A 26,232-nucleotide genomic window follows, 5' to 3' on the forward strand; every position below is an offset into this window, starting at 1 on the left:
GCAAAAGAAATGTGAACTCTTGTTGCATGGATTTCCTGAAGTAGAAGTTGTGATTTGACTCTAAAGGTGCAGGATGGATTCTCATTGTTAGTTGCTGAGTACAGATTGGTTGCAAAGCTGGAACAAATGTCAATGTAGTGAATTTTATTCAGCACTGCGAATACTGATACACAACAAAATGTAAATGTAACCAATGAAGACTAAAAGATGTGCATGGTGGTCCAATCCAGTTGCATGGTTGTCCTTACCCTAAATTCTAGTGATGGGTAGCTATGGGTGATAATATGACAGGTGTCATTCAGCAGTGCATGGGAAGTAAAGCATTTTGAAAAATGAAACTACAATTTTGATTTAAGTCATACTAAAAAGTCATGAGATATTTGTTCGCATTTTTTTAAAAGATAAATTAAAAAAAAGGAAGAATGATGGTAAATTTGTCAGTTTTTCTAGATACAGGTAAACCCAAAATCTGAAAAGATACTTGACACATATTTTAATAAAAGAGGATGATCATGACATTCTTAAAGTCTTCATTTCTGTTGCCATTTCAGTACGTTGAAAGATTAACAAAAAGTTAGTACTTCAGTTGTTATTCCTTCAGAGCAAGTCTAAACTAAATGGTGCCAACAAACTATTTGCTGCTTTGTAAATTTAATTTCCTTAAATTTCTTAAATAAATAGCACATATATGCTGTTAGCGGACAAATAGTTGATCTATATCCTGAAAGCTATTAAAAAAAATTGTAGAACAGGAGAAGAAATCTTCCTATTGTTTCTATTAAAATGTGATATGAATATCAATGTTTGACTTAATACCGCAGTTGTAATATTTGAGTACCAGAACTCAGTGTCATATTCATAGATCAGAAATATATATTCACCCACAAACTAAACTGTATACTTTCCTCAGGAATCAGGGATATAATCCAGTGCCAGTGACCAACAAAACGTTGCCCAGGTAAAAGAAAATTAAACAATGTGGTAATACCAAAAAAAATAAATTAATCTGTAAAGTGACTGAAAGAAATGGAATTGGAGAAGATAGATGAATTTTCTCAGCTTGATTGAACATAATCACCATAAACTGAAAATGCACTTAGTATGTTTGAGAATGTGAACTGGCTAGTCTTTTAAATTTGCCTCCTGATAGCCTTCTCATTCACAATTAAGTGAAGTTACAGAGTCATAAAGTCATACAGCAAAGAAACAGACTCTTTGGTCCAACTAATCCATGTCAATCATGTTCCTAAACTAAACTAGTCCCACCTGCCTGTGTTTGGACCATATCCCTCCAAATCTTTCCTATTCCTGTACTTATCCAAATGTCTTTTAAACATTGTAACTTCCTGTATGCATCACTTCCTCTGGCAGTTCATTCCATGTGCTGACCATTCTCTGTGTAAAATGTTGCCGTTCATAAATTGTTTAAAAAAAATCTCTGAAAAGTATTTTCATACATGCTAAATTCCAGGGAGAGTACGATCTGAGTTCACTCACAATGTCATTTAAACTGCAGTTACTGGTCTCACAATCAGGCTGTATGCTATTTATACTATTGAACTGCTTGTCCAATTGTCCTGTCCGGCAGTATGCAACAGGTCCTCTTCTAGCAACTAAGTATTAATGATGAAATAATACAAATAAGCCAGACTTTCTTTTTAACATCAACAGTGGTCCAACAGTTCCTCCAAGTCAATTGCAAGTCAACTTTAACATTGCTCTGGAGTTACATTCTATGCAGTGTCCAGTTCAATCCTGTGAACTTTTATTTCCCTATTTCCCACTTTTCCCAGCAATTCTCACGCTATTTCTCCTTATAGTCAGGATAGATCTTGACTTTAGATTAATGTTATAAGTTCAGTTTCTGTGTGAAGAAGACACTTTTTTTACTATGTTAAAGCCATCAGTTTTAACAATACCTTAAATACAGTCATACTAGTTGCCCTTCAGTAAATGTAAAGACTTGCATATTGAAAAATTATCTTAATTGCAGATTTTGGATTGCTTGTTTAGTTTCAATTTAGTCAAGGGCTGTACAACAAAAAAATGTAATATCTCTCAAAAAGATTGGTATAACAATAGGGTTGCATCATTATATGTCTGTACACACAGGAATGTAGTTTCCATGGTAGCAATGTACTTTAAAAGACATTACAAAATGATAATAATGAAAAATCAGTAATAATAATAAGGAACAAGATGTTCATAAGTAATTGCCCCAAATGTGAAAAAATGCTAATGGCAAAGTTTAATGACTTACATTTTTACTGTTAAATATGCATACCATATTAACACTTTAATTTGCTCCTTAAGCTGTTAATGGAGTTAACTTTTCCAGGTGTCAATGAGGTTCAATTTAATACCATCTCCCAGAGCAGACTAAGAATTGTTGAGGCACCATATAATAGGGTGTGGAGCCAGTTGCTTTCTCTTCTCTCCCTAATGAGACCAGGGATTGGAAGGGCCAAGAATGGCCTTCTGCCTGGAGGTTTCCTGAGACCTTTAGTGTTCCACTGATGAGCCTCAATTACAGCAGGTATTCAACAAGTGGTGGAACGATGAAGAGGGTTATGCTGTGTAGTAAGCTGCCAGGTATTCCCTGGGAGTCATGCCTGCAGCACAGTCAGGAGGTGTCGACAACTTGCGTTGTGAACTGAGTAGTAAAGGCCATCGACAGTGCACATGAGAAAGAGTGTTGATTGACTGGCAAATAGATCCTGATTGGTCACAGTGTTGCCATTGGCAAATGACAAACAAACTATTGATGTAGCAACAGAAGTAGACCATCCAGCCCATTGAGTCTGCTCTGCCATTCACTGAGACCATGGCTCAACTCCACTTTCCTCACTTTTCTCCATAACCCTTGGTTCCCTAACTGATTAAAAATCTGTCCAATAGAGTCCTGAATATATTTAATGACTCAGCTGCGACAGCCATCCACCATAAAGAACTCCACAAATCCACTCCCTTCTGACAGAAGAAATTTGTCTTCATCTCTGTCTTAATATGATATTATTCCCTCCGATTCCAGACTCTCCATCAAAGGGAAAACAACCTTTTAGTACCTACCCTATTAAGAATCTTGTATGTTTTAACAATATTGCTTCTCATTCTTCTAAATTCCAATGAGTGCAGACTCAATTCACTCAGCCTCTTCCCATAAGGTAGTCCCTCCATACATGTTATCAGCCTAGTGAGGCTTTTCTGGATAGTTTCCCATACCAGTACATCTTTCCTTAGATAAATGGCCCAAAGCTGTTTACATAATTCCAGATGTGATCTAATTAGTGCCTTGCACAGTATTAGCAAAATCTCCCTAAGTTTTATATTCTATTTCCTTTCAAATAAAAGCTAGTATTCCATTTGATTACCCTATTACCCACTGAACTTACATGCTAGCTTGTTATGATTCATGAAAAAGGTCTCACAAATTTTTCTGTAATGAAGCTTTCTGCAGACTTTCTCCATTCGAATGTTATTCAGCACCTCCATTCTTCCTCCCAAGTGCCAAGTTTTTGCCCATGCAGTTAACCTGTCTATATCTGTCAGCAGACTCTTTGTGTCACCTTTTGCCTTCCCACCAATTTTTGTGTCATCTGCAAATTTGGCTATAGTACATTCACATTCTTTATCCAAGTTGGTAATATATATTGTAAATAATTGTGGGCCACCAATGCTCCCCTTATCCCAAATTTCCATGTTCTATTCATTAGCAATTCCTCTATCCATTTTAATAGACTAATTGCAACACCATGGTCTCTCTCCTTACTCGGTAGCCTAATATGTTATACCTTATCAAACACCTTGTGAAAATTCAATTGTATTACATCCACTGCTTTTCCTTTATCTATCCTGCTTTTTACTTCCTCAAAGAAGTTTGCACAGACATGATTTCCAGTTGATGAAGCCATGCTGACTCTTCTTAACCATATTATGTATTTCTAAATGCTCTACTATTGCATTTAAATTACATTTTCTGAATAACAGATGTTGAGCTAACTGCCCAGTGTTGCTTGTATTTTTTTCTACCTGCTTAACTCTTTGGAATACAATAGCAGAATAGTAATTTATTGTCACTGGTACTTTTACAAAAAGATACTGAAAAGTGTTTAAGTCACCATAATCATAAAAGAAATCATTCATAAAAATAATTAAAATGTAATCCATCTTTGTTCAATTAATGGCTCATGGATTCCCAAGATCAAGTAAAGACAGAAATTACATTCTCTATTGGTGCAGAAAGCCGACACCAAAGCTGGCTCAGGCTGTGAGAATCCTGCGCTAGAAGGTACCACAGAAGCCACCTCAAGGATTTGCAATGGCCATGAGGAATGGACTACATGGCCTTCACTGCTGCAGCAGCCTCCCAAAAATACATTTTAATTGCATTGGCAGTTTTCAAATCATGTGAGAGTTTTCCAGAATCTGGAGATTCCTGCAGTGCATCCATTATCTTTGTAGCTACTTCTTTTAATATTCTGGGGTGCTTCCAGGGAACTTATGCATTAGGTCCAAGAAGCTTATCAAACGTTCACCCTGTTAATTTCACTAACACTTTCTTTAATGTTAGTTATTGTTTTATTTTCTCTCCTCATTTTTCCCCTTGAATACTTCAAAATTTGGAATGCCTTGTGAAGTCTTATGAGAAAGTGAGGACTGCAGATGCTGGAGATCAGAGTCGAGAGTGTGATGCTGTAAAAACACAACAGGTCAGGCAGCAGAAGACTCGACGTTTCGGGCAAAAGCCCTGAAGACTTATGCAGATTATTAATGCAATTCATCTGCTATTTCCTGATTCCACATTATTATTGCCCTAGCCTTATTCTCCCAGCAGCCTATGTTCAAACTAGCTTTTGTCTTTATGCATTTAGAGAATGCTGTCTCTAAATGCAAGTTTACCATCAAAATTTATTCTCTCCCTTTCTTGTCATCTTTTGTTGGTTTTTAAAACTTTCCCAATCCTCTTCCTTACAACTAATCTTTGCCACATAATAATTATCTTACTTCAATTTGATGCAATCCTTAACTTACTTGATAACCATAATTGGCTTACCCCCTTTCTAGAATCCTTCTTCCTCACTGGAACATGTCTTTGCTGTGAGCCATGAACTATTTTCTTAAATGTTTGTGATTGTTTTTCAATAGTATTTACTGTTAAACTCCTTTCCCAGTCTACCCCAGCCAGTCCTGTCCTCATTTCTTTGGGATTACCCTTATTTAAGCTTAACATCCTTGTTTTCAACCCTGCTCCCCCATGCTTTTGTTTAATTCATATCAAACAAAGCCTGAACACATTCATCCTGCTCGCAGAGGAGAAATCCCTTCTTATGAATTACATTAGATTAGATTACTTACAGTGTGGAAACAGGCCCTTCGGCCCAACAAGTCCACACCGACCCACCGAAGCGTAACCCACCCAGACCCATTCTCCTACATTTACCCCTTCACCTAACACTACGGGCAATTTAGCATGGCCAATTCACCTAACCTGCATTGTGGGAGGAAACCGGAGCACCCGGAGGAAACCCACGCTGACACAGGGAGAATGTGCAAACTCCACACAGAGAGTCGCCTGAGGCGGGAATTGAACCCGGGAATTGAATATATGTAGCTTCTAGCAAATATGAATAGTGTAAGCCATGTCGTAAGCTCCTGATAAATTTTAAATCAGCTATAATTTATTTGTTCTTTAATTGGCCTCGGCTTGTTATCGACCTGTTTGAAGATGTCATCACATATCATTTGAGCAGGTGAGACTTGAATCTGGCACCACCAGTCCACAAAAGGGACATTGGTCATTATCCTTGGCATACTCAGGATTGTTCAACAAATTCTGTCTCATCACAGCAAAGTAATGTTGTAATGTCCGGTATTTTGGAAGCACTGGTTAATCAGCAATGTTCTCATGAATTGGGATTACTTCTTAACTGGTGCTCCTATCTTCTTACAATCCTGGTCACTGCTTGATTAATCCCTGAACACCAATCTCCTGATTGCCACCATTTATCTTTCTTTTATACTCACTTTTCTCCCTTCTACATTTCCTGATCACCCATCTCTCATTTACTATTCTCATATTTTCAGGAATTACCTGAGAACCTCTTCAATCTCTAAAGCTACATCTTTGGTGCTATACATGAGATACCATTTAGAAATTTGTAATTTTTCAATTAATAAAAATGAAGCATAAAACTTGATATTATGTGCATCTTGTCTCTCCATGCAGGTGTAATGATAATTTCCTCAGCCTGTGCCTCTTTATGAATGTTTTTGAAGGTGAACAATTATTTACATCTGTGAACATTTGACAGCTTCACATAGTAATGTTTGTCACCTATTACAAGATTGTGAAAGTAATTTGCTACCATTTTTTAACAATTGCTACAGTATTATCAATTATGATTACAGGTATTAGGTTCCTGTAGCAATCTTTGTTTAAGGTAGCTATCAGGTAGCTATCAGACCTTCAGTCCAACTTGTTGATGCCAACCAGATATCCTAAATAAAGCTAGTCCCATTTGCCAGCATATCTGGCACATCTGTGTAGAGAAAGCAGAGTTAACATTTCTGCTCCAGTGACCCTTCTTCAAAACTGATAGCAGCTTGGAAAAGGTTGGTATTTATGCAGAAGGTGGGATGAGATAGGGAATAGGTGGGGGTGAGAGAGAGGAGTAAATGGTTAGTGGAAGACAAAGGCTCGTAGAATGAATATCTGCTAATCTGCTATTAGTAGCAGACAATGGGTGGTGTGTAATAATAGCCCATGCGACTACAAGGTCTGCTGTGTAGGGGTAGGGGTAAGGATATGGGTGAAGTTGCTCAAACTCTAAATTTCTCTTTTTGTTTGATTTGGATGGGAATATAGGAGACATGGTTAGTAAGTTGTTGGATGACAACAAAATTGGTGGTATAGTGGACAGTGAAGAAGATTATCTAAGAGTACAATGAAATCCTGATCCGCTGGGCCAATGGGCTGAGGAGTAGCAGATGGAGTTTAATTTAGATAAGTGTGAAACGTCGCATTTTGGTAATACAAACCAGGGCAGGACTTATACAGTTAATGGTAGCGTCCTGGGGAGTGTTGTCGAACAGAGACATGGGGTGCATGTACACTGTTGCTTGAAACTGGCATCACAAGTAGACAGGGTGGTGAAGAAGACATTTGGTAAACTTGCTTTCATTGATCAGAGCATTGAGTATAGGGGTTGGGATGCATGTTGCGGTTGCACAAGATATTAGTGAGGCCATTTTTGGAATACTGCATACAATTCTGGTCGCCATGCTGTCGGATGGATGTTATTAAACTGAAGATGGTGCAGAAAAGATTCAGACCTTAAGACATAGGAGCAGAAATTAGGCCATTCAGTCCATCGAGTCTGTACCACCATTCAATCATTGCTGATAAGTTTCTCAACCCCATTCTCCTGCTTTCTCCCCATAACCCTTGATACCCTTGACAATCAAGAGCTTGTCTATCTCCATCTTAATATACTCAATGAACTGGCTTCTGTGGCAGTAAATTCCATAGATTTGCCACTCTCTGGCTAAAGACATTTCTCCTTATCTCCATTATATATGGTCTTCCCTTTACTCTAAGGCTGTGCCCTTGGGTCCTAGTCTCTCCTTCCAATGGAAACACCTTCCCAATATCTGCTCTGTCCAGGCCATTCAGTATTCTGCAAGTTTCAATTAGATTCCCCCCTCATCCTTCTAAACTCCATCGAGTATAGATCCAGAGTCCTCAAACATTCCACATATGTTAAGCTTTTCATCCCTGGGACCATTCTCATGAACCTCCTCTGAACACACATCCTTCCTGAGATATGGGACACATAACTGTGCACAATACTCCAAATGTGGCCTGCCCAGACCCTTATAGAGTCACAGAAGTACATTCCTGTTTTTATATTCAAGTGCTCTCAAAATAAATGCCAACATTGATCTGACTTCCTAACTACTGACTCAACATACAGGTTTACCTTGAGAGAATCCTGGACTAGAACTTCCAAGTCTTTTTGCACTTCAGACTTTTGCATTTTCTCCCCATTTAGAAAATAGTCCATGCTTCTGTTATTCCCATCAAAGTGCATGACCTCACACTTTCCCATGTTGTATTCTATCTGCCATTTCTTAGCCCACACTTCTAACCTGTCCAAATCCTTCTGCAGCCTTCCCACCTCCACAATACTACCTGTCCCTCTACCTATCTTTGTATCATCTGCAAGGATGTTACCAGGATTGTTTGAGAAGGGTCACTGCATTAGACATGTTAACTCTGTTTTCTCTGCACAGCTGCTGCCAGACCTGCTGAGTTTCTACAGCAATTTCTGTTTTTGTGCACTGAATACGATCCTAGTGGCAATATTAACACTGCTTTGTTTATGAAAATAATTATGGATTGCTATTCATAAAATGAATACTTTGGTGTTTTACATCATTTCCAAATAGTAGTTTCTGCTCGAGATTTAAAATGTTATTTTTGAAATAATGCCAAAATCTTGCAGTTGACTCTTTGGTATTTTGTCTTCTTGATACTCTTACACTTCTGGCAGACTATAATAGAGATTTATTGATTTGATAATTCTCTTCAGCATTCTCTTGGCATCAGCAAATGAGTGCACTGCAACTTGTAGTTTTGCATTATTATGAATTAGCAGTTGTACAGGTCCAAAACATTAGCCAGATCACTGGAGTTGCTAAGTCTCCAGGATTTCATGGTGTGTCTAGGAATTGAAGATCAACCTCCAAGACACTACTCCATGCAACCTTGGAGAAAACTTACGGACATTTTAAAAAATGGCTTTTTCATCATTTCCTTCAATGTTTCTCTTTACCAGACATATCAATATTGAAAATGGGCAGGCAAGCAAACATCATCCAATTGGTGAATGAGTCATTTTTGTTTTTGATTGGCATAGGAAGGTAGTGTGTCACAAGGATAGACTAATGGCCAGATGAATGGGGTCAAGTTTTGTGATGAAACTTTCAGAAATACATTTAATCATATTTGGAAATCCCAGCCTTCTCAAGTTTAATACTTTTCTCTAATTTAATATTGAATGTGCTTTTGGGTGCACAACCTTTTAGCTATTTAATGATAAAACTAATGGTAAACAATGTCAGATGATAGGACATATGGAATTTTACACTTTGTTCTGATGCTAAATTGCATGTTGTCAAATATCAATTATACTTATGAGTCAGTAGAGTAAGAACTATTCTTGCAATTGATATTTTACGCCTTTTTTTCTTTACATGTAACAAACCTCGATCACTAATGGCTTGATCCATCATTTACTGTTCATATTCAATACAACTTCCTCTTATATTGAGCAATGTGGGCAAGTTAATCTGAACTGTCAGTATTGCTTCTTCTGGAAACATTTAGAAAAAAGTCATAGCAATGTATAAATTTCACTTATGATTTCAACAATGAATGGTTTTCCTTGAGGTCATCAATTGTGTGCTAAAGAATTGAGTAATTTAGTATTTTGCACACACATGTTTTTCTTCATCTGCAATTTCCTTCTTCTCTCTCCTGAAGGGTCAGGGGTTGCTTGGATTCTGCCAATCCTCCAGTACTTCTCATGCATTTTCATTGATAATGAGTGTTGATCAGCTATTTGACCATGCAACATATTGTAGCTGTACCTGATCTTGATTTCATTGAATGTTGACACAAATTCTTTTCAGGAGTCCCTGGGAATGATTTCTCATTTTCTAGCCTTGAACACCGAGGATAACTGGAATGGTTAAATGGCTGAAAGCTATATTAGATAGTGTTGTGGTTTCATTTCAGTGGTTGAGTTTGAAATGCTTTATTATTTAGTTGATGATTGCCATACAGTTAATCTTTCTGTGTAAATGAATGCAAAAAAAGTGACAAAGCATCTCCTCGTTATTTCATGCATTTCACTTTTTCCCCAATTTTCAGCGGCTTCTCATTTCAGCTTTTGCCGAAATGCTCTAGAACAAAGTCAGTCAACAGATGATCTAAACTGCAGGCTGCAAGATGATGCCGAAAATCTTCCTTGGAATGATGGGAGAGGGCAACGGACAGCTGGAGGCAGGAACATAAAACTGTTACAGCAGCCAGGAACGGAAAATATTCAGGTAGCTGGAAGAATTTGCATGTTCTTATTGTTTCATTTTTGTCAACCATGTTGTCTAGTACTATACTTAATTTGCAGACTGATACTCTGCAGTCTACAGAGATACATCATGGATTTGTTAACTTATGTTTGATATATAAGGTAACAAAGAGGTTTAGCAAAACACTGCATAATTTTATCTTGTAAGTGGAAGGACCTATCATTTGATAACATTGGAAGATCTTGTCTGATCTGTTAATATTATTGCTAACCAGGATTGAAAGAAATATAAGAAGAGATGTTAACTCTCTTCATCTGTTATAAGCAGGGCTGTAGTGACATAGAAATGGTGTTCAGATCATTTATAGATCATTTACCATGGTGCTCTGGGCATTATAGCTTTGGGTAGATTCCGCTGATGATTCCTCAGTCAGCAGCCTGTGTTATCTTCAGTGTGCAAATGAATATATAATTGCATAAATAGAACTCCAATTTCAATATTAAGTTAGAAATGAGTGGCATGTTTATCATGTTTATTCTACCCATTTATGCGAGATGGTAAGTGACTTAACAAATGGAAAATCACTGAGGTTGCTCAAAAAGAGTTCTGTAATTTTTTACTGTCATTTAAGCCTTCTTTTTTATAAATTAGCTTGTGGGATATGAATGTCATTAGAAAGGCCAGCATTTATTGTCTATATGCTTTTGTCTTCAACAAAATAGCTGCAAGCTACCTGGTTAGCTCAATCAGCTGAATGGCTGGTTTGTGATGCAGAGTAACTCTAACAGTATGAACTCAATTCTAGTACCAGCTGAGATTAACATGAAGGACTGTCCTTCTCAACCTCTCCTGTTGCCTGAGGTGCCAGTTACCTGCCTTTAATGAGAAAATAGGACTATTGTGATATTACTTTTTACACCAGTAGTGAAAGGAATGATCTTAAGATAGTGAGTGGATATTGATCAAACAACTGCTTTGTCTTAGATGGTGTTGAACTTCTCAAATGTATTGGAGCTCCAATCATCCAAGCAATTCAGGAGTATCAGATTATAATGTTCACTCTTACCTTATAGATGATTGACAGGCATTAGACAAGCAGTTATAAAGTTATTTGCTGATGAATTCCTAACCTTTGGCCTGTTTTTCAAGTCACATTCTTTATGTGGATGGTCTAATTTAGTTTCTGGTCAATACTGATATGTTGCTGGAGATGTTCATTGATCAGCATTTATAGAGCATGACTGATACTTGTCACTTACAGTACAAGGCTAAATATCATCCTCAGCAATTTTTATACCTTGTCAGAAAGATGTTAGTGTTGTAGCTTTCCTGGAATAGCTTGACAAAGTCATGAACAGTTTTGGAGTTAAGTCCTGGGATGCTGTCAGTATTCAAAGTTTTACTGTATTTAGTGGCTTGCACTTTTGCTGATTTCATGTGAAGTGCATCAAATTTTCTGAAGATTGGCTTCTATTATGGTTGTGGATCTTAGGAGGAGGCTGAATTGGATTATCTAATCAGCAAGTCTGCCTGAAGCTGGTTGCAAAATCTTCACCATTATACTTTGCATTCACTTTCTGAGCTTCCTCATGTTGCTGATGAGAAGACGTTTGAAGCCTCCTCCTCTAGTTGGTTATTAAATTATCCACCATCACTCACAATCATTATGGCTGAACTGCAGAGGTTTGTAACAATTCATTGCTTGTGGGTTTGCTTACCTTTGTCTATCGTGCTGCTTCTGCTGTTAAGCATGTGTGGAGTCTAGTGTTGCAGCTTCACCAGATGGACAGCTCATTTTTAATTTTGAGACAACAACTCATTGCATATTCTCTTCTTTGACCCGGGGTTGGTCTCCTGGTTTGATGGCCAAGAAATGAGGGATAGCAGGTCTAACAGGTTGCTGATTGTGGTTAAATATAATTCCATTCCGATGTGGCTTATTGACCTTATAAATATCTAGTTTTCAGCTGAATCCTTTTCTGAGTTTATCCCACTTAGCGTGATGGTATTTCTACACCGCATAATGGAAAGTGCCTTGTGCTTTCAATTTGACAGGGCTCCATTGCGACAAGACCTATGTGGTACTTGTAACCGTACTGTCATAGACATATGCATCTGTGACAGTTAGATGGGTGATGATGAGGTTTAGCTCCCATTGTTGGTTCTCTCAGCACCTGACACACGCCCAGTCTGGTAGCTATGTCCCTTCGGACCCAGCCCGTTTAGTCAGTAGTGGTGTGACCAAGTCACACTTAATCATGGCAATTCTGTGGACTTGATACCTACTGCTCCTTTCAAGTGGTGTTCAATATTGTCTGATGGAGGGTGTTAAATGATGCTCTACAAGATGTTTCCTTGGTCATATTCCACCTGATGCCATGAGACTTTGCGAACTCTTGGGGCCTCTCTCTCTTGAGTGTGATGTTGTACAATAGTAAATGTGGGACAGGATGTATCCAGGGTTGCTTATGGAGGTACCTGGGACATTTGCAGGAAAGTACAATTTGCTGAGTATGACTTTGCCAATTTGTTACTTAACTTGCTCAAAGGACAGTTTTTCCAATTTTGGCACAAATCCGAAAATGCTCATGAGGCAGATTTTGTTATGTTGAATGGGCCTGGGCCGTGTATGCCTTTGTTGTTTCTATTTCCTAGGTTGGTACCAGGTGGTCTGCCTGATTTTATACTTACTAACCTTTTGAGTGATATGATATAACTGTAAGTCTTGCTAGGCACTTCAGGTACAGTTAAGAGTCATCCATCACACTGTGGATCTGAAATCACATGTAGGGCATTCCAAGGTTAGAGTGACTAAAGATGTGCAGTTTTGATGGATTAACAATGCTAAATTACCCTGTAGTGTCCAAGGATATGCAGGATAGATAGATTAGCCATGGGACATGTGAGGTAATGGGGATAGGGTGGAAGGGTCTCTGGTCTGGTGGAATATTCTTTGGAGGATCATTGCAGACCCTGTAGGCCAAATGGACTCTTTCTGCACTGTAGGAATTCAATTATTTTATGATTCTATGACAAATTAACACTTTTGACACCAATTTATTTCCCACTTCTTACTTCTTTTGCATATTTCACATTACTCAGATATTCAAAGTTTGTGAGAAGATTTGCAGCTCAGGTATGCCTCTAGGAATTCCGTGGCTGTTCTCTGTTTGGCTTGTCCTATAATAGTAGTGTTGTCCCATGTCGAATTCATGTTGCTTGTCATCTGCGTGTGTGGCTACTAAGGATAGCTGGTCGTGTCGTTTCGTGGCTAGTTGGTAACTAGCCAATATACCGACCACTGCAACGGACAGCTGGAACTGACAACCGGAAGCGGCAGATTCAAACCACTATAAATGCCGGAGGAAAGATCACAGAAGCGCTTCACAGGAGACTCCCAAGCACTGAGGATGTCACCTAGACAGGGGACGAAACGTCTGCAACACAAATTCCCAGCTTGGTGAACACAACCACAACTATTCAGATATTAATCCCTATTTCTATATCTAATTATTTATTTCATCCTTTGGACCTCTTTTCTTCCAATTCTTTTTCACTGCATTTTTTTCTCTGTCACTATCCTTCCTCATAATCTTGATCTATATTGGCTTTGTCTTTACTTCCTTACTTGTCTCTCTTTGTTCATTTCTTTTTTGCTCCACATTTCTGTTTACTGTCTCTGCAGCTGTAATAATTTTAAAACATGGCAATCTCGAACCAAATGTTGCAATTCAATAATCATGCATTTTCTTTCAACCTCTAACCCTATTTCTGATGAAATTCTACATTGATTTTGGGCCCAGCGATGTTTAGGTGTGACCAGTGATTGGCTTTATTGTTAAGTTAGTTACTGAGATTAAACATTAGCTGTGCAAATACAAGTAGACAACCCTTTATCCGAAATCCGGCAATCCGAAAAGTTCTAAAGTCCTAAGGTTTTTTTGTGAAGTTTTTTCATTAACAAGGTTGTTTGGCATGCAAGCAGTTAACCCAAGTCGACACCCACTCGATGTATGTCACTCAGATGTGACGTGAATGGGCGTGGCTTGGCGCTGGCAGGCCTCAATTCTGTCCCAAGCCGCGTTTTACTCAGTCAGTCTGCTCCTCTGGTAAGATTTTTTAAAAATTCACCATCAAACTGTCACTTATTCTGAAATTCGAACAATTCTGAATTCCGAAAACCAGCTGGTCTCGAGCATGTCGGATAAAGGATTGTGAACCTGTACTTCAAGCATTTTACATTTGGAAATGTGAAAATATTTAAATTGTACTAAGCCTGGCTAAACATTACCCATATTATAGACAGAAAAAAAAAATCCCTGATCTTGGAATACCTTTTCATTCCTCATGGCTGAACATATTTAGCAAACAGGAGGTAAAAACAATGGTTGGTAGGGTGGAAGGTGAGCACCAGGGGCGTTCTGTCCTTGATTTTGCCTGTCCTCGGATGCTGCCTGAATTGCTGTGCTCTTCCAGCACCACTGATCCAGAATATTTAGCAAACAGCCCAGTCCAGAAGGTACATTAGGAATTGCCATTATGGATTACCGAATGGAGACCACGGGGATGTACTTTAAGCACTAATACATAGTAATTAAAATAGGGAAATATACCATATTTTCCTTCCCTATCTTCACATACTAAGGTCTGTTTCATGTTCACAATTAATTAATTCAGCACAGATTGCAGATTCATTGCATGCAGTGGCAGTGTCTCTACCTCTGAGTTAGTAGATCTGGGTTCAGGTCCACCTGTTCTTGAAGTGTGTCAAAACCTGTCTGAGTAGGTTGTGTGATGATACTGCTCCTTTAGCAAGGTTAGCTTGTCCTTGTTTTTTTCAGGAGGTCGTAAAGATACTGACTCTGAAATGTCTGGTGTTGATCTACTTGAGAATGCATTCAAGTTTTTAGAAAAGAAACACTTGTACAATGAAAGGGCAGTGGCCAGTTCTCCCAGCTCAGCTTTACTCTGGTTTGGTTTGATTTGTTTTTTATTAACAGCCTGGCTGTTCACCGAAAGCAGTCAGGTCAGTTTGAGGCTGCTGATCCAAGAAACAGCTACATGGAAGAGAGTGCTCCATGCTGCCACCTCTCTGTCTCCTGTAAGACACTGTGTTTGATTTTTCCTTTTTTGTCAACGGGTGTTTATGGGGATTGTTGTGGGAATTTGGAACAGCATCGTTAAATTGGGATAATCTTTTGGGTTTTCGGATAGGTTAAGTTATTCAGTATTCTGGTCTCTTTTGTTTGCGTTTCATTCAGTAATCTTATAAATAAATTCTATTTTGTTTAAAACTAAGTGGTTTGACCAGCTGCATCTTTCCTGGAATATCCACTTCACACCTGCTTAAAACAACTAGCAAAGTTAGGGTCTGGTCTACAATCTTGAAATGTTTTGAGGGGGTCTGGCCTGGTCCATAACAGTTGATTAAAATAGTTAGATTGAAACTGTGAGTTTCCGACCTGTATAACTCAGTTACTTATTGTTGGACCCTTACGTTCCACTAGTTAATCTCCCAAAGGCAGATGAAGATTGATTATGCTAATTCTCCTTATTTCTTAAATATGTCACCAATAAGTCACTCACTTAGAGTCATAGAGTCATGGAGATGTACACCACGGAAACAGACCATTCGGTCCAAGTCATCCATACCAACCAGATATCCTAAATTAATCTAGTCCCATTTGCCACTACTTGGCCCATAACCCTCTAAACATTTCATATACATATTCAGATGCCTTTAAATGTTGTAATTGTTTCAGTCTTTACCATGTCTTCTGGCAGTTCATTCCATACAAAACCTCCAATCCTGATGACATTCTTGAAAATCTTTCTGAACCCTTTCAAGTTTCACAACATCCTTCCCATAGCAGGAAGATGAGAATTGAATGCAGTATTCCAAAAATGGCCTAACCAATGTCCTCTCCAGCTGCAACAAGACAACCAACTGTTATACTCAGTGCACTGCCCAATAAATGCAAACAGAGCAAATGCCTTCTTCACTATCCTGTCAACCTGTGACTCCACTTCCAAGGAACTACGAACCTGCACTCCAAAGTCTCTTTGTTCAGCAACACTCCGCAAGACTTTACCATTAAGAGTATAAGTCCTGTCCTAATTAGCCTTTCCAAAATGCAACACCTCATATTTATCTAAATTAAACTCCATCTGCCACTCCTCAGCCTATTGGCCCATCTGATCAAGGTCCCGTTGCACTGTAAGGTAACCTTCTTCACTGTTCACTACATGATCAATTTTGGTGTCATCTGCAAACTTACTAACCATATCTCCTATGTTCACATCCAAAACATTTATATAAATGCCAAAAAGCAGTAGACCAACAGAACACTGGCCAGTTCTCCTTGTATTCCATGTGAACTAACCTTGCTAAGTGGTCAACCACAAGGAACCTTGTCAAACTACTTACTGAAGTCACAATAGATATGTCCACCCGCTCTGCCTTATCACTCTTCATTACTTCTTCAAAAAAATCAAGTTAATGAAACATAAATTCCCACGCACAAAGCCATATTGAAATCCCCAACCAGTCCTTGCCTTTTCAAGTACTTATAAATCCTGTTTCTCAGAATCCCCTCCAACAACTTGCCCACCACTGATGTCAGATTCACCGGTCTATAACTCCTTGCCTTTTCCTTCTTGCCTTTTTTAGATAGTGGCACCAAGTTAGCCAACCTTCATTCTGGCACCTCACCTTTGGCTTTGGATAATATAAATATCTCAGCAAGGGGCCTAGCAAACACTTCCCAAGCTTCCCAAAAGTTCAAGGGTACACCTGATCAAGACCTGGGATTTATCCACCTTTATGCATTTTAAGATGCCCAGCACCTTCTCCTCTGTACTATGGACATTTTTCAAGATGTCACTATTTATTTCCCCATGTCCTCTAGTGTTCATATCCACAGTAAACATTGATGTAAAATACTCATAGCCAGGCCTTGCTGATCTTTAAGCAGCCCTACGCTTTCCCTAATTATTCTTTTGTCCTTAATGCATTTGTAGAATCCCCCTTTGGATTCTTCTTAACCTTATTTGCCAAAGCTATCTCATGTCCTCTTTTGCCCTCCTGATTTCAATCATCAGTACACTTCTACTGCCCTTATTCTTTTCTAGGGGTTCATATAATCTCTGCTGTCCATACCTGACACATGCTTCTGTTTTTTTTTTGACTAAAACCTCAATTTCCTTGGTCATCCAGCATTGCCTACATCTAACAGCCTTGCCCTTCATCCTAACAGGGACACACTTTCTCTGGACTCTTGATTGCTCATGTCAAAGCTGTTTCTCTCAGCCGACTTGTTTTCCTCAACAGGAAACACATGGGCTTTTGACCGACAAAATAAAATCTATTAAGTTGTACCTCTATATTTTTTGGCTCTTTACTGCATGCCAGATATGTCAAGCTAGAATATAACGAATTTGCATAATTGCAGGATTTCTTCAAAATGCTAAACTGCTTAAACTTTACATTAAAAGACTGCAGTCATCCTTCCATCATAAATCACAATATTCATGTTGTTACTGTGATGCAAAGGCCAATGCCTTATGCTCTGTGAAAAATACAATGATCTTTTATTCTCAACAGTAGCTTGAATGAAGTAATTTTAGATGGGAGCACATGATGTATTAATTCATTCCAACTGATGATTTCAACAAACATCTGAGTATAAACCACAACTGTTAACTTTTCTGACTTTTAACATAGTCTTCAATATATGTATTAAAGACAAAACTAATATAAAGAAAGGTAATAAGATGCTTTTAAATAGTGTTTTGTCAATTTCTTCCATCCCTGACATCCCACTAGCAAAATTACGGTCATTGTCTGCATAAAGTCATAAAGTTTGCCCGTGTACTCTACCAGGAGAATTTCCTAAACTTGTCCAAATAGTGTTGTGAGATTTGTTACACCACCTAACAGGTAGACTAAGTCATGCCTTTGGTTTAATATTATATAAAATAGACCACGCCTCCAATAATGTAGCATTCCTTCAATACGACAGTGAGTCAAATGTATATGCTTATTTACAGTGATAGATGAAACATCACAATAAAATAGTATTAAAGTTTAACGGAGACATGATTTCCTTTTCTCTATATGATTTAAACTGCTCAGCAACATCCGGCTTTCAAAGGCTGCACCCCCTCAAGAAAAAGGAACAGCCTTATTAGTTTCAGGCCAAATAGAAACAGCAATAAACATATAGCTTTGTCAGCACTCCTGACATCCAGGAGCAATTAAAAGTAAAGATGCTACCATTTGACATGATATCACTCTAAATGTTTGCTCATGCAATAACTTGCCCTTGAGTTAAGATTTACCATGCAAACACAAAGCAAAATAAATTTATGGATCACATAAAAGCTTCACACCATTTTTAGTTTACATGACTGTCTAGGATAAGCAAAGCATTTGATAAGGATATACTTATATGTAGTTTCCTTAATCCCAGTCTACTTCCTCCATCATCGACCAACTGTGGCAAGTGATTAGTGATGTCACAAAATCGAGGCAAGTTTTTTTTTAACTGTGACACAGAAGTCCCATGCAGAGAATAATAAAGCAATGAAACCTATCATGTTCTGGGAAAGTAATTATTATCTTCTCTGCTAAACTTATAAAACTTTCACATAATGAAATGAGATGCGTAAAAGATTGGGAACATATGTTCAATAACTTGTAATTATGCACTTGATCTTGTAAGTAAAATGATTGAATAATCTTGTGAGTAATATAATTGATGATATGCAATTTAATTCTAAATTCCTATTTATTCTTAAACAATTTACTTTATTGCAATACTGTGATGGCAATTTCAACATAAACTGCTGCCAAAAAACTGTCTTAGGTTGTCTTTTTGTCTTAACGAATTTTCTTATCATTGAGGTCTGATTATTTATAGTATTTTGTCTGTTTTCATATATTGCAGATTGCATCACATCAATGTTGGTGTTTATCACTAGCCAAAGAGCAAATTTTGATTTATATCCATGTAACATTGTTGCTTATGCTAGCTTGATCCTAATTTTATCTTGAAAATGTTATTTTTAAATTGAGAATAACAAATGAGTAGAAGCAGTTTCAAGAAATCCCAGACATCAGTTAATATAGTGATGGCACCCTAATATTGAGGGAAGTTCATATGTTGGTTGTTGGCAGCTTCGACAATGAGTTACTATGCAGGTGTTATATTTAATTTAAAAAATCACCAGCATGTGGTATCATTTGTAACCCAACTGATTTGGCACCCTTGTACCTACCCATCTACTATCCCACCTGGTACCTATGCCCTTCCCATATAGGACTGGTCCCAGCTGGCATTCTCCTTCCCTGGCTCTCTATGTACATGGCATCCATGCTCCAACCAATCTGGCATGTTATTCTCTAGGTACCCTAACATCACACTTCCCTTACATACTTACAATTTGACAGCAGCTGTCAATGTGGCTATCAGGATTTTCAAATATCAGAGTACGTCAGCTGACTGCTGTCAAAAGTGGGGGGTATGCTTTGTCTTCCACTGACCTGTACTATGAAACAAAACAATCAGAATGGAAGTATAGCCTTGCATTTCTGAGCAGAATCTCCCTCTAAAAAATACTAAGCTCCCTTCTTTTGTAAGAAAAAGAAGGGCCAGAATGAAATAGGAGGCAAGACTTAAAAGGAAGCTGAGGGGCAACATTTTCAGACAAATGGTGGTACATATATGAAATGAACTGCCAGAGGCTTTCTGCAATAGAACATGTTACATAGGAAACATGTCCAACCTCATTGTAAATACTGAAGTCTTTCATGATGAAATTATTTCTCCAGAATGGTTACTAACTCCCACGTCTGATGACAGTGACTGCTGATTGAACATTTCTTGAAAGGTTGACAATAAGAGGAGGTCAGTTGTGAAGTTTGCCACCAACCTCCTCGGTGACCAATTTGTCTCTGATTATAGACATTCTGATCTTATACTTACTAACAACACATAAACCCCAGACAGAGAATATGTGGCTAAAATGATGATAGGTTAAATCCTGATTTCTGCATTATGAATTCCACTACTCTGTGCAGCACAAGTGATGGAATGGTGTCACTGTGATTAGCAGAACGTTGAGGTAGGGCATGTTAAATTGAGCCAAATTACTTAAACATAATGGAATCTTAAAATATTATAATTACCACTGGAGACTATTACATTACAGTGCACCAGAAATAGATTATTAGAAAATATGATTTTGACAAGCAGAGAACTAATAAGGTAGAGATTAATGGAGTTTTTCATTGCTATGTTGCAAAGCAATTAAAACAAATTACAGATTAATCACTGACAATTTAAACATACTGTTTCCATTAATTCACTTGGTTATTTTAAAGAATTTACATTTGTATAGAGTCTTTGACCATCTCACTATCTTTTTTATAACCAAGTAAATGCTTTGAAACATTGTCATTGTTCTGATATGGGTAGCACTGCAGCTAATTAGTTCATACCTGGGTCTAACAAATAGCAATGACATAATGGCCAAATTTATCTCCTCCAGATATTGATTGAGGGCGAAATATTAACTAGCATGCTGGGAGAATCTGCCTGTTTATTTTTGTGTAGTGCTATGGCATGTTTTACATCCACCTGAGAAGATAAATGGCAGTTCAATATTAAGTCTCATCCAAAAGATGTACTGCACCAAAGACCAATCTAGATTATATTTTCAAATGTCTAGAGGGAGTCTTAAATGCACGACCATCTGACTGAAAGGCAACAGTATTAAGACAGAGCCAAGGCAAACAGATCAATTTACTAATTTAGACAGAGCTATAACATGCTAATTTGATACTTAGTAAGATTTCTCAGCATTTATACGAGATCTAGAAGCAATACATCTGCGAAGACTATGCTAAGCTGTCACTGTCAGCTCGAAAGCTACTCTTCTAATTACTTTTTAAAAACCTACATTGGATTGAAAAATGATTATTTAATCCATCTCTGGTTAAATAATAACAGTTGCACAGTTAATGTTCAGTTCAAATCCAGTTCATAATTCATTTGGTGGCAGAAACAATCTAAATTTGATCTGGATTTGTCTTTGACTCTATCTGTATAATGTACTTGTTTGGATTCCTGAAGTGGCTGGTTTACCTGGAACTCCTTTGCAACTGAAGAATCCCAGAAGTGTAGGGATTTCCTCAAGGATTCCTGAAGAGATCAGATATTCTTTCAAACTCTTGGGAATCTTTGCTTGGGTTTAAGCAAAATAGAGCAAATTCTTTCAGGAAGACACCGAGCACTATATGGGGAGGCAATGGCCTAGTAACATTATCACTGAACTTTTAATCCAGGCATCCTGGTAATACAAAATACGGTTCGACTCCCAGAAGGGGTAGGTTTCTGACAAAAAGAAGACCAGATGCCTATTTCTCTTCTTTTTGGCAAAAATCCAATCCCTAGACTCGAACTTCAACTTCCAAAATATTTATGTTTTGATTCATCAGGAACCAATCTAATGAATAATGTGTTTTATCTTGAATGTTGTGGAATATACACAGAATCTATACTTAAAACTCCTGCATTAAAAAGCTTTTGATTTTGATTCAGAATTGCAACTTAAAATCCAGTTCCGTTGATCTGCTGTCACTTCCTTGATAAAATACAATATTTTACACAAAAATTGTTTTGCTATCCTACATTGAATCCTTTCTTCTTTTCAGTTCGAATGAGTAGCACATTCATAGAATCATACAATGTACAGCACTGGAGCTTAGCCCATTAAGTCTTTTCCAATATTTTTCTCCACATGAGCCATTCTGTTTAATCCCACACTACTGATTGCTGCTCATACTCTTTCATATTTCTATTTTTTAATCAGCTATCAAATTTCCCTTTCAAATAATTTATGGATCCTGCTTCAATACTTCTTTGCAAGAAAATTCTACACTCTAACCTCCCTCTCCATAAATGCATTTTCTAAAGTCTCCATTAGCATTTTTTATATTAAATTTTCACCAATTCATTACCATATGGTCAATCAATGAAAACAGTTTGTTAAAGTATGTGTGATTGGAATTCTTGATAATCATGAAGATCTCTTTCAAATTTCCTCTAAGATTTCAGCTATAGTGAAAAAACCTTATGTTTCCAATTATGTTTTGTATACATCAACTCTAATTTAGTAATATCATAAGGAATCAAACCTTCACTTTTCCATTGCTTTAATGAGCTGTTACAATGGATGACAAAAACAATAATGGATCTAATTAAGATCTTTAAGAAAGTAATTATTATTTCCAGCAAATGTTCTTAAATATAAAACCAAATAATTTAGTTTTCATGTTATATTGTTGTCTACTAGAGACCAGTCAGTTCAACATTGGGAAAGCTTTTAGAAACAACAAGTTAGAACAAAATTAATAGACGCTTGGACAAATATGGACCCATTAGAGAAAGTCATTGCAGATTTGTTAAAGGTACATTGTGTGTAACAAATGGCATTTACTCAGCAATAACCTGCTCACTGACACCCAGTTTGAGTTCAGTAAGGCCCACTCAGCTCCTGATCTCATTACTGCCTTGATCCAACCATGGACAAAAGAGCTGAACTCCAGAAGTGAAATGAAAATGACTGATTTTGACATCAAGTCACTCTTTGTCTGAGTGTAGCATCAAGGTACCCTAACAAAACTGGAGTCAATGGGAATTGAGGAAAACCTCTCCCCTGGTTGGAGCCACAACTGATACGCAGGATAATGGTTGTGATTGATGGAGGTTAGTCATTTCAACTCCAGGAAATCACCGCAGGAGTTCCTTAAGGTAATAGCAACATGGAAACATAGAAAATAGGTGCAGAAGTAGGCCATTCAACCCTTTGAGCCTCCACCACCAGTCAATATGATCATGGCGATCGTGCAATTTCAGTATCCATTTTCGCTTTCTCTCCATGCTCCACAAGGGCCATGAACTAGCTCCTTCTTGAATATATCTAATGAACTGGTCCAACTGTGTTCTGTGGGAGAGAATTCCACTGGTTCACAACTTTTTGAGTGAAGAAATTTTTCCTTGTCTCAGTCCTGAATGCTCACCCCTTATTCTTGGACTATGATCCCTAGTTCTGGACTTCCCAAACATTGGGAATATGTTTCCTGCATTTGGCATGAGCACTCCATCAAGATTTTATATGTTTCCATGAAATCCCCCTCATTTTTCTAAATTCCATCAAGTACAAGTCTAGTCAATCCAATCTTTCCTCATAAGTCAGTTCTGCCATCCTGGGAATCAGTCTGGTGAACCTTTGCTAGGCTCCCTCAATAGCAGATGGAAATGTGTTGCTGGAGAAGCGCAGCAGGTCAGGCAGCATCTAGGGAACAGGAGAATCGACGTTTCGGGCATTAGCCCTTCTTCAGGAATGACAGGAGAATCGACTAATGCCCGAAACGTCGATTCTCCTGTTCCCTAGATGCTGCCTGACCTGCTGCGCTTCTCCAGCAACACATTTCCATCTCTGATCTCCAGCATCTGCAGACCTCATTTTCCCTCAATAGCAGGAATGTCTTTCCTCCAAGTAGGAGACCAAAATTGCACACAGTACTCAAGGTGTGGTCCTTAATCACTGCAGCAAGACTTCCTCACTCTGATAATCAAATCCTTTCACTATGAAGAATAGCATGCCATAAGCTTTCCTCATCGCCTGCTGCACTTGCATGTTAACCTTCATCGATTGGTCCAACATAACACCCAGGTCTTGTTGCACCTCAGTTCTTCCTAAATTGCCACCATTCAGATAATAATCTGCCTTCCTGTTTTTGCAACCAAAGTGAATGACCTCACATTTGTTCACATTATATTGCATTGGCCAACTATTTGTCCACACAGCCAGTCTGTCCAAGTCATCCTGCAGCCTCTTAGCATCCTCCTCACAGCACACACTGCCACCCAACTTAGTGTCACCTGCAAATTTGAAGATATTGCATTCAATTCCTTTATCCGAATCATTAACGTACATTGTGATCAGCTGGGGTCCCAGCACTGAACCCTTTGATACCCAACTCATCACTGCCTGCCACTCTGAAAAGGACCTGTTTATTCCCCAGTGCAACTATCTTCAGCTACTTCATCAATGACCTTCTTTCTGTCATAAGGTCAGAAGTAGGGTTGTTTGCTGGTGATTGATTGCAAAACATTCCGTGTCATTCACTGCTCCTCGGATAGTAAGCAGTCTATTTTTAAATGCAGCAATATCTGAAAAATATTCAGGCTTGAGCTGACACATGGCAATTAACATTCGCACCATCCAGTGCAAGGCAATGATTACCAACAAAAGAGAGTGTAATTATTACCATTTGACATTCTTTCGCATTAGATTAGATTCCCTACAGTGTGGAAACAGGCCCTTTGGCCAAACAAGCCCACACCAACCCTCTGGAGAGTAACCCACCCAGACCCATTCCCCTACCCTACATTTACCCCTGACTAATGAACCTAACACCATGGGCAATTAAGCATGGCCAATTCACCTAACCTGTACATCTTTGGATTGTGGGAGGAAACTGGAGCACCAGAGGAATCCCACACAGTTACAGAGGGAATGTGCAAGCTCCACAGAGACAGTCACCTGAGTGGGAATTGAACCCAGGTCCCTGGCACTGTGAGGCTGTAGTGCTAACCACTGAGCCACCATGCCACCCTTGTAATTATTATTGCTGAATTCCCTATTATCAACATCCCTGGAGATACCATTGATCAGAAGCTGAACTGGACTAGCCATATAAGTGCAATGGCTGCAACAGCAGATCAGAGACTAGGAACACCTAAAGCCTGTCGACCACCTACAAGGCAGAGGTCAGGAGTGTTAGGCTTAGTTTCCACTTGTCTGGATAAATACAACTGCAACAGCAAAGAACAAGAACAGTACAACACAGAACAGGGCCTTCAGCTCATCAGGACTGCACCAACACATGATGCCTTTCTAATCTAAAAACATTTGCCTCAACACGGTCCGTATCCCTCTATTCCCTGCCTATTCATGTTTCTGACAAAATGGCACTTAGATGTTGCTATTGTATCCACCTCCACCAGCTCCTCTGCTCCAGAATTCCAGGCCTTTACCCACTCCATGTAAAAAACTTTCCTCTCCTTTTAGCTTAAACCTATGCCCCTAGTAAATGACATTTCTACTCGGAGAAAAAGATTCTGACTAGCTAACAGTCAAGAAATTTAACATCATCCAGGACAAAGCAACCTATTTGACTAACACCTTATCCACAAACATTCACTTCATTGACTCTGATGCACAGTTAGCAGCAGTGTGTAATATCTAAAGTTCACTCTGTAGAAAATCACCAAGACTTCTTAGACAGTACCTTTCAAACACATAACCACTACTATCTAGAAGGACAAGGGCAGCAGATACATGGGAACATCACCACTGCAAATTTCTCTCCAAGCCTCTCACTATCTTCTTTTCCTGTTCCTTCACTAACACTCTTTGTCAAAATCCTGAAACTTCCTACCTAACAGCACTGTTGTGCATCGACACCCAATGGACTGCAATGGTTCAAAAAAGCAGCCCATCATCATCCTCTCAAGAGCAATTAGAGATAGGTAATAAATGGGTAATAAACAAGTGAAGTTCACATCCTGTGAATGAATTTTAAAAAGAGCCATTTTGTTCATCATATGCCACTTGCACTCTAATGGACTGGAGCTATTTTGAAAAGGGTAAAAACCCACATGCACAACAATGAAAGTTTAAAGATTTCTCCATAATTGTCAATAGGAAAAGTCAGAGTCCCTCCTGTCACTGTGACCCAGAGCCAAGCAATGGGCTCAAGAATGAAGATACCACAAATATTAGATCTCATTTAAAGTCTTTTTCAAAAACAATCAAAAACAGCAACTTTAGATTTTGTTGTCTTTATCCTGTTATGTAGAAAATCAAGTGGCATTATAAAATATAAGATAAAAATATAACTGCAGACCCATTGTTTATGACATTTGTATAATTTGTTTTACTGCAGCATTTTAAGTTGAATTTCACATTCAAAAGGATATTTCTTAGAATATGCTATATTGTATTGTTCAAAACTAGTTTTTATTATAGTTAAAAATAGTATAGTAAAGTAACCAGAGAGAATATCTG

General features: G+C 38.2%; 1 protein-coding gene across 1 annotated transcript in view; it reads left to right on the forward strand.

The window, feature by feature from the left end:
• LOC122560127 (sterile alpha motif domain-containing protein 10-like) overlaps positions 1–26,232 on the forward strand; it is a 124,373-nt gene that overhangs the window by 2,391 nt on the left and 95,750 nt on the right. The window contains exon 2 of the mRNA XM_043710400.1: positions 9,935–10,113. Within this exon, the coding sequence (XP_043566335.1) occupies positions 9,935–10,113 (179 nt within the window). The remainder of the gene's footprint in view (positions 1–9,934; positions 10,114–26,232) is intronic.

The sequence above is a fragment of the Chiloscyllium plagiosum genome, chromosome 20 (assembly GCF_004010195.1).
Source record: "Chiloscyllium plagiosum isolate BGI_BamShark_2017 chromosome 20, ASM401019v2, whole genome shotgun sequence".
Taxonomy (NCBI): Eukaryota; Metazoa; Chordata; class Chondrichthyes; order Orectolobiformes; family Hemiscylliidae; genus Chiloscyllium; species Chiloscyllium plagiosum.